Source organism: Engystomops pustulosus, chromosome 11, assembly GCF_040894005.1.
Source record: "Engystomops pustulosus chromosome 11, aEngPut4.maternal, whole genome shotgun sequence".
NCBI classification, from domain to species: Eukaryota; Metazoa; Chordata; class Amphibia; order Anura; family Leptodactylidae; genus Engystomops; species Engystomops pustulosus.
The window spans coordinates 14,232,369-14,242,472 of record NC_092421.1 but is presented as its reverse complement, the minus strand read 5'-3'; the positions used below and the strand labels follow the sequence as shown (position 1 = coordinate 14,242,472).

Here is a 10,104-nt window from a genome sequence, read left to right as displayed (position 1 = left end):
CTGACTTCTTCCATGGTTGGGGCAGGTAATGCAGCTCAGCTGTATAGAACTAAATAGTATAGTTGCAATACCACGTACTACCATTGGTCAGATGTGGCGCTGTTTGTTGTTGAGGGAGGGTACAATATATGACATGTTGCATCGGTCTGTCGTTGTATTCTTCCATATCTCACCACAGAGATCTATTGAGTGGTACATTTGGCCATTTTGAATAGATTCCGATATAAATATTGATGTTGAACCAGACACAACGCGTCCTGAGGTAAAAGAAAAATAAACAAAGCTAAAAACGTGCCCTACCGCTTGACGATAACCAAGAGTTTTACCGCACGCAAGCGCTGTCTCGTCGCCTCCCGCAGCTTTTTTTCCTCGCCGCCCTTCTTTGCACGTTTCGCGCCGTCATCAGTGCCCGCTTCTGATTGGTTGCTTCGAAAGTCCACCGGCGCCTTGATTGGTTTAGGCTGCTGGATATTTGAGCGGTCGGTTTGAAATCCTTTCAATCCTTCGCTGCCCGTGTATCAGTAGGAAGAGCCCGTTCTCTGAGGTAATGTCGTTATGGGGGTGTAGATGTGTAACGGCTGTTATCGGGGGTTCGCAGCTTCTAGAACTTTCTGGTAGTTCGCTAACGTTTATGTGAGGGATTGCGGCTGCTGATGAGTCCTGTGAATGGGTGTGCTGGGACTTGTAGTCCCCCAGCAGCAGTGTCAATGGGGGGCCCTGCTGACAGTAGTGATTATGGGAGAGTATCCCACAGTGCCCCCTTATTCGTGTGGCCGTGCCTGGTACTGTAATTGCATTTATATATAGATGTCTGTGAGTGTGGCCTGTGACCCCCAATGATCCCTATTCTTGTGATCAGATGCTCAGGACCTCTCCTGTGTGTAGGTTTTAAGTTGATCCTCCTTTAATTAAAGGGATTGCCTGCGATCGGATGCAATTGTGATGTTTCATCTCAATTAGTGGGTCACATCTTATATCAAAGGTCAGCATCAAGGAATAGACTGTAGAACTGCAGTACCACACACAACCTGTGGCTAGGTGTGGAGCTGTTTATGATGGAAGGTGGCCATGTTTTCATTTTTTGATGAACCTCCTTTAAAGGGGTTTCTCATACTTGATGCAGGCCAGGTAGGGAATGATAAATAAAATGGTACAGGCAGTCCCCGGGTTACGTACACGATAGGGTCCGGAGGTTTGTTCTTAAGTTGAATTTGTATGTAAGTCGGAACTGTATAAAAAAAATTTTAATTGAAGTTCTAGACTTACAGCTGATCATTGCAGTCTAGGACTATAGTAACATCCAGAGAGTTTCCCCAGATGTCACAGTGGGCAGAGGGGTCTGTCTGTAACTAGGGGTCGCCTGTAAGTCGGGTGTCTTTAAGTAGGGGACCGCCTGTATTTCTGTACTGTGTCCAGTACTGACCTGGTTCTGTCCTAGATGCTCACCTTTGACGGGAGCAGTCCACGTCCGTGCATACAAAGCCACCCCTCTGTGTTATATAAGGGACTGATTTTATAAGGTGGGAATTGGCACTCGATTGTATCTGTCTATACAGGGACGAATGCTAGATATATGGGGAGTATACATTTGTCGCCTCCATAGGTTCCCTGCTGGGTTATATGTCTACATGAGCAGATCTATGTCCAAGTGTTTAGGTCCATATAAATGAAGGATCTTTTGATGCAGACAGTTCTACCAGTAAATGATCACATGAGGCTTCAATAGTGGAGTATTATACCTGAGATGTTGGCTTAGAATAACTGATTACAGGTTTCATTCTCGTGCCGCCTTCTTCCCATGTTTTATATTTTTATTTTTAGGGACAATATAGAGAACCGTGGAAATGGATGAATATACAAAAATCGAAAAAATCGGGGAGGGTAAGTATAAACTTCAGTTCTCCCTAGCAGTCAGTAGAATGATAGGTGCGTTAAAGGTAACCTGTCACCAGGTCTTTGGCTCCTAAAGCAGCATGTCCTCCTGGTGCTAAAGTTTAGGTCCCCAGTCCTGCTAAGGTTAGCCTTAGGCTACATTCACACTGCCACATGGGGGACGTACATACAGCCGATATACATCCCCCATAGACGGCAATGGGCCCACAGCGCCCTACGGGAGACATGTCCTATCTTTTCCCGTGCGCCATACATCCCTATGGAGAGTGGCGGGGTCAGCTGTGCGCTCCTACTCTACCCGCGCGCTGCTGTGTACCCGCTGTGCTACGGTATGGCGGGTAACGGCAGTGTGAATTTAGTGTGATTTTGGAGCATGACATAACTTGCTGTAACTGGAAAACTGTTTTAAAGAACTTGGTGACTTGGAATAGATGATCGGTGGAGACGCCCGGTACATGTAGAGCAATGTCTGACAGCTTCTATTATAGAATGGAAGCTCAGATTTTACACAGAATGAAGATCAGTTGGAGTTTCCAGCACTGCCAACTCCAGAATAAGCTCAGGCCGGTGACACGTGTGGCGTTTTTTGTTGCATTTCTGCTGCGATTTTGAATGCGTGTCTTTTACGCATTTGTTTTTCAAATGTTTGTTTTTATAAACAATGCTTGATGTGCGGTAACTGCCGGCAGCTGTGTCTCTTGAAATTTGTTAAACGCAGTGATCCTCTCCCTGGTGTTTGTGCATGTAATCCCATGCGTTTCAAAACGCAGACCACAAAGGCATGCATTTTCAAAAACATAGGGGAGAAAACGCCAAGTTAAGACACTTTGACCTAAAAGCCAGTGTGCAAATATGATGCATTTTTTTCAAGGATGCAATTAAAAAACCACAACAAACTGCACGTGTGTCACCGGTCTCACTGGTCGGATATCGATGATCATCCTATGGGCTTATAGATTTGTGATGTAAATCGGGTGGAAAACCTCTTAAATATTTTTTACCTTCATCCCTTTGGACAAAACTTTGTGGTGTCACAGGCAAATTCATTGCTTCTCGGCTGGTACTGTCTTAGTGGCGAGATGGTCACAATAGCACAATTCCACTGAAATCTTCTGCAGAAAACTCTTGCAGGATTCCTGGAGAACTTGCCTGGTGTCAATTTGGCTGTGGTCAATCGGGATAGGAGCAAAATGGTTCTCAATTCTCAGGCTAGTTCCATTTTGGATAAGTCTCCTTTTGGTGATCTGATGTGTATGTATGGTCAGTGCAAACCCTGAGCATGGGTTTAATTTACAAACTCCACATAGTAACGAGGAGGATCTGGAGGCTCACAAATGTGATATTCCTGGACAACCCTAACATTATAGCCCATGATAAATGTAGATGCTAGTCTTAGGGGGACATGTGATACTCCTATAGCTATATATTATATTTTTGTGCAACTTTTTGCAGTTTGCGACTATTTAGATGAAGAATCAAGCAGTGTACCAAGGTTAGCTCTCTCATGGATTTAATGCAGATTTATTTTTGTAGCCCAGATGTTTGTTCAACTTGTGCAACTTTTGGGCTCTGCACCATTCTTGCACCTAACAGATTGTAAAACAGAGCATGCAAGACCCAGATGCAGAAATAAGCCTAAACAGGCAACTCATCACATGTATCACAAAGGGAAAAAACTTGCGATGCATTGCAATAATTTAGTAGGCCAACTTCAGGAAACTTTAAAAGTGACATCCGAAAAACTGATACATGTGCCCCTACAGTAACTATACCTTATTTTTTCAGGTACCTATGGGGTTGTGTACAAAGGGAGACACAAGTCAACGGGACAGGTTGTTGCTATGAAGAAAATTAGATTGGAAAATGAAGATGAAGGTGTCCCCAGTACAGCCATCAGAGAAATCTCTCTTCTCAAAGAACTTCAACATCCAAACATTGTTTGGTAAGTAGCACCTATCCAATGGAGTCACCCGTTTGGAAGTGTTCTTCTTTCCTGTATACTATACTGAACCTGGTAGTTTAAAACAAATGCTCCTACCTGTAAGACCAGGACCTATGTATTCATTTTGGGGCCGATTCACATCTGTTTAACTCCTACCTGACCACCCATTGACTAAAGACGTCAGATGGTGCGGGTCCTTAGTCTGCAGCAATGTCTTTTGACGTTGCTGCAGTTTCTCTTGCTCCCGCAATGATTTTGCGAACAGGACTAGGGCTTCAGCTATTAGAGACCCGATGGAGAAGTTTATTACTGTTTATGCCTTATTTCTTCATAGTGAATTCAGGAGCAGCTGTCGATGCTCTCTAGACATGGCTTCTATGTGATGGTCTGCAAGGGTTAAGCAGATGAGCCGATGCTCTTATAGAAAGAAGAGAAACTGAAATGTTCCCCAAGGGTCTCTTATGAGGGGACATATAAAGTGAAAAGAGAAAATTTTGAAATAACAGTAAATTAATATTTGCCAATAAAATAATACGACAAGTTTAAAAAAAATGTAAAATAAAAAAAAAAAAAAGTTATGGTCCTTAGACCAAGACGTCCAAAATTCACTAAAATTGCCCCAGTCATGAAGGCCTGGTTAGAAAGGGGTAAAGGGTATTTGTAGACTCAAGTCCTGCTGTATGAATAAGCTGCCCATCTGTGTTTCAGTTCATGATTATTTTATTTATTTTTTTTACTTGAGTTTTGAGAAATTTCTTTCTTTCTTTCTTCAGTCTTCTGGACGTTTTGATGCAAGATTCGCGACTGTATCTTATTTTTGAGTTTCTGTCCATGGATCTGAAGAAATATTTGGATTCCATCCCTAGTGGTCAATACTTAGACTCAGTGCTTATAAAGGTAATTCATACATGTATCACTTTTGCTTTGCAATGTTTCTATATTATTTACCTTAAACCACAGTGCTTTGCACTGCTTCAGATTTCTGATCAACTTTTTTTTTTTCTTAATTTGTTTGACAGAGCTACTTGTATCAGATCCTACAAGCCATTGAGTTTTGTCATGCCAGACGAGTCTTGCACAGAGATCTGAAGCCTCAGAACATGTTAATAGACAGTACAGGAGTAATCAAGTTAGCTGATTTTGGACTGGCCCGAGCATTTGGAATCCCTGTCCGTGTTTACACCCATGAGGTAAGCAAAGAGCATGTAAGACCAGATAAGACTATAGTGGCCTATGGATTCAGATGTAAATAGAGGTACCCGCATGGAAATAAACTGGGCATTAATCTGCACTTGAGCTTCCTTTATAACTGGGACAAAAAAAATGGCTATAAGGAAATGTTAATTATTTTTGTTTTCAATGTAAATAATGGAAGATGCCCTTTTATACGTGTAACTCCATGGGGAATGGAAGATCTTCCTAAATATTATTGTGCTTATTGGCTTATATAGAACATCTGCCAGACAACTCGATTGATAATTTACTTTATCAGGAGTGGGCAATTTTTCCCATGCGGCCACATGAGAAATTGGAATAGTTTTAGAGGGTGGCACCTGTATACTTAACTCACTTTTACTCAATGCTTGGTACCTACATTCATTCTGCTCCAGTCTTCGCCTTATGGCAAAAAAACAATGCTCCTCTTGTCTGGTCTCTTGGGTATTCCTTTTTTTTTTTTTTTTTTTTTTTTTTTTTTTTCAGTAAAGAGTCTGGCGACGCTATAACATCATTGTATTGCCAGCACTGTGCATAGTGGCACCACAGAGTGTATTATTCCCTGCCACTGCACTGGCAGTCGGCTACAGTGCACAAGACAGCAGCATGATTCCTGCACCTGGCTTGTGTGCTGCCAACAGCCTATGCTGGTGTTTCACAAACAATATCAATTTGATGAAAGACTGCCCCTTTAAACACTGACAAGGAATTACAATTTCTTTACAAAGAAAGCTGACCTCATACAGCTATATGAAAGGGAAACCGATGTAAAAATTATTATATTCACAGTGAGGGGTAATACTGATGTTGGGCCCCTTCCACAGTAGTGAGTTCTGCGCGTGCTTTTGACGCTCAGAACTTGCATTGCACTCTGTCCCATTGTTTCCAATGGGCCTTTCCTCATTTGCGTGCTTTTTTTCGCGTGCGTTTGTTTTGACACGCGTCAAAATCGCAGCATGCTCTACTTTTGCGTTTCATGCACGTTTTTCCCGCCCCAAGTCTATGGAGACGCATCAAAAACGCATTGCTCTCGCAATCATTGCAAGTGCAATGCATTTTAAACGGATGGGTTGCTAGGTGACATGAATAAGAGTATTTCCCCTGCTCCAGATCAAGAATAGATTAAAAACAGTGAACACAGGATCATTTAAGTGAAAAACACAGTGAAGAATAGATTGCAGATGTTCGGCACATCTGCTTATTTGTCGGGAGATAATATACGCGTGAACAGTGAAGAATAGATTGCAGATGTTTGCATACATCTGATCACTTATCAGAAGACATTCTTTTTCAATTAAATAACACATTTCATTCCCGAACCATGGTCCCTTCAAAAAAATGCTCGAGTCTCCCATTGACTTAAAAAACCGTGCGTGAAAAACGCGAACAACACGCGCATGAAAAACTCTGACTGCAAGGAAAACTGGAACAAAAACCAGCCAAAAACAGTTTTTCACGCATTGCACCCTGACGTGAAATGCAACGCTAGTGTGGAAGGGGCCTTAAACTATCTTATCTAATACTGCATTTTATTTGTAATTTCTACAGGTTGTAACCTTATGGTACAGGGCACCAGAGGTTCTGTTGGGATCAGCAAGGTATTCCACACCAGTTGATGTATGGAGTATAGGAACCATATTTGCAGAGATTGCAACAAAGAAACCCCTCTTTCATGGAGATTCGGAAATAGACCAGCTTTTTAGAATATTCAGGTGTGTATTATGTTGGCAGGTATTTGTCTGCTATAGCAGCTAAGTGTAGGTTTTTTTTTTTTTTCCAGTTTCTATGAAATGGAGTACAGGCAGTCCCTGACTTAATGACACCCAACTTAGACAGCCCATAGTTACACAGGCCTCTCAACCCGCTGTTACCTGGTGATGGTCTCTGGATGCTTTACTAGTCCCAGGATGTAAGGTGCCTGTAATGACCTGATTTGGCTGTTAACCCGTTACATCCCATGGTTTGTTATGTGGTTGTGGAATCTGTGTACCAGCGGAGGGAGGGGCTTCCTCCCAGGACCCTCCATTGCGATCACGGGGTGCAGTCTTCACTGCCAGGCAGTCGGGGACCTAATTAACCTGGCTGGACAGAGTAGCTGCCTGTTGACCTGACACTTCTAATGCACTGAAATACATGGTTATTGCAGTGCATTAGTATGAACTAGTGATCACATGATCAATAGTTAAAATAAAACCAAATAATATATTGGAGATGCCCTTTGGAATGTACAGTGAAAGAATTAAAAACGGAGCCCATAAGAAAATGGTGCAAATGCAGATGCTTGTGAATATCACCACATTTTGGAATTATATTTCCACTTCTCGGTACAAAGGATGGAATATAAACTGTTGTCACTAGGAAGTACAACTTGCTACGCAGAAATCAAGCCCTCACAGAAAAGTTTTAGATTTTTTTTTTTTTTTAATTTAATTTTTTTTTAAGTGGAGTGATGAACAGTAAACTGGAAAAAGCCCATTGGTGGCAAAGGGTTAAAATGCCCCCCTATACCACGTGATAAGTTTACAAATTCTCTGGGATAAGGGTCTATGGTACCTGAGGCCACGTTCACACGTGGCATTTTGAGTTTGGAAACGCAATCCAAAGTTTCCACTTGTATTTTGGTAACATTTGTGTTTGAATAAACGCAAAGCAATTGCAATCTTACCTCAATGTGCGATCACGTGTGGAGCCTTTGGATTGCGTTATAAAATGCAACCAAAATCCCACGTGTGAGCCTCAGAGGTTCTACAAACCCTTCAAAGCTCAATGGTCCTTCCCTTCCACAGCCCCACCATGTGGCAGGTGACATCCACATTTGGTATGTCCTCTTATTCAGAAAAAACTGCACAATATATTTGTAGATGCATTTCCTACTTTTATTCAGTTTGTGGTTAAATTTTGCACCTAAATGAACGTATTAATGATAAATATTAGTGAAATCTAAATTGAAACCTTCATTTTGTTTGAATTTCTGTAAAATATGTAAGGGTTGGAAGGCAAATGTGGGTTCAACATATATCCTATATACATTTCTGAAGTTGTATACTTTCTTTAAAAAGGGTCACTGTAATGAAGTTGCCTCCTGTTTTAGCCATCTTGGGGGAGGGGGTATAAAGTGTGACATGGCACCTGACTGCCGAATGGTGCTCTATAGCGAATGTTATAGAGCAGCAGGAGCATAGCAGATTGATGCTTGTGACTTATTTCTGACATGAAAGCAGTATTTGTATTGTCATACATCATGCAGGACTGTCAGTGACTGACCGGCCTAGAGATAAAGTAGCTGACAGTCTGATGGGACTGTACTTGAAGCAAATCTGTTATCTTTAAAATGAAGGGTTCCCTGCAGTCATCCAGACAAACTGTTGTAGGTGCACTAATCCTGAAATGCTATGTATCTTATTAAATGTAATGACAAGGGTCATGATCACAATCTGATGTTTGCATTATTTTATATAGAGTACTGGGTACTCCAAATAATGAAGTCTGGCCTGAAGTTGAGTCCTTGCAAGACTACAAAAATACATTTCCTAAATGGAAAGTTGGCAGCCTCGCCTCTAATGTGAAGAACATTGACAAAGATGGGCTTGAATTGCTATCTGTAAGTATTTGGGACGGGGCACGAGGAGTGAGGTTCTAGTAGTTTGGCTGCCATTACTTAGAGGACCTGTCAGCCAAATTTTCGGCACTAAGAGCTGCTTACCTTAGTAAGCAGCTCCTAGTGCCGAAAATTTGGGTGACAGGTCCTCTTTAATTGTCAATCTGATATAACTATCAGCATTGGGAGAACCCCTTTTAAAGCTGTAGTTGCTTATAAACCATAGTCCACTTAATAACATAATGGGAATGTGACATCCTCGGTTACAAGGATATTTACACTTGATTCTATTCTGCAGTGAAGATCCTGGCATCAATATGTCAGATTCTTTGTTTTCCTGTGTGGATAGAACAAACTTTTTTTTTTTTCCCCCCTATTTCTCTCCACAGAAAATGCTCATCTATGATCCTGCAAAGAGAATTTCTGCCAGGAAAGCCCTGCAGCATCCATACTTTGATGACTTGGATAAGTCAAATCTTCCTGCCAATCAAAAAAGTTAGATCCTGACACTTTTCCGAATTCTATGAATCGCCACTTTTTTTACTGTCTGTGTGATGTCATTTGTTTGTCTTCTCTGCAGACTTTGCAGTTAATGTACTTACATGTGAAGTCTTGTAAATATTTACTTATGTGCTATGTACAATAATAGCCGAGGAACTCTCAACCACGTTAATAAAGATGTATATTCACTGATTTACTATTGGCTCTCTAAGCATCCAACCAGCAACCTTTCATTCAGTCATTGAGTGGCACATGTTAAAAACCTTGGATCGGTCTGCAAATTATGGCTAGAATCGGACCAGTTTTATACATGGAAGATTAGACTGGGACGGACATGTTATATGGAGTGCAAATGGAAGTCTAATTTCTACATGGATACATGTTTCAACCAAATCCTCAATCTGTTAAATGTATATACCACACATTTTGTGTGTATAGATGTGTTTCTACTATTCTAGATGTACCGGCACTATTATGGGTCCCACACATCAAATTTGATGTCAGTGAGCACCTGTTCTGGAGATGTAGATTTGTCTGGTCTAATTGAGAGGAAGCTGATGCTCCCTTGTGCCGACTGCTGGCAAGTAGTTTTCGTGACTAGGTCCACATCATAACGGGAGATTTGGGTCTCTGCATCACTAGGGCTTAAAGGGGTATTTAGTGAGCGCTCATTAGAGTGGAGGGGGTAGTTTCTGTATCTCACCCAGGTGGCTGCAGCTTCCCCCGGTTGAGCCTTACCTCAGTTCTACAGCCTTTTCTTCAAAGCTGGTTTGCCGCTTCTCTGCCCCAACCCCCATGCTGCTTTTTAGGCCAGGGGTGCGCAGTGGCTTGCTCCCTTATAGAGGCAGCGCCCAACCTTTTCTTTCTGCAGCTGAATGCTATGCCAGTACAACTTCTCTGTCAGAAATAAAGTCTCTTGGCATCCAATGTGTCTGGGGCGCTGGAGGGAGTTGGA

At 41.9% G+C, this 10,104-nt stretch overlaps 1 protein-coding gene across 1 annotated transcript; it reads left to right on the top strand.

Annotated features, from left to right (window-relative positions):
* Positions 1-406: 406 nt before the first annotated feature.
* Positions 407-9,341, top strand: CDK1 (cyclin dependent kinase 1). The gene is made up of 8 exons (XM_072129828.1): positions 407-544; positions 1,822-1,881; positions 3,679-3,835; positions 4,609-4,732; positions 4,855-5,025; positions 6,599-6,762; positions 8,510-8,651; positions 9,038-9,341. The coding sequence occupies exons 2-8, from the start codon at positions 1,845-1,847 to the stop codon at positions 9,146-9,148; spliced, it is 906 nt and encodes a 301-aa protein (XP_071985929.1). The 5' UTR covers positions 407-544; positions 1,822-1,844; the 3' UTR covers positions 9,149-9,341.
* Positions 9,342-10,104: the final 763 nt, after the last annotated feature.

Bases quoted from the DNA above. Each gene is read 5' to 3' on its own strand.
- CDK1 (XM_072129828.1), top strand. From the start codon at position 1,845: ATGGATGAATATACAAAAATCGAAAAAATCGGGGAGG. The intron at 1,882-3,678 runs GTAAGTATAAAC...TTATTTTTTCAG, and splicing joins AATCGAAAAAATCGGGGAGG to GTACCTATGGGGTTGTGTAC. The intron at 6,763-8,509 runs GTGTGTATTATG...TATTTTATATAG, and splicing joins CAGCTTTTTAGAATATTCAG to AGTACTGGGTACTCCAAATA.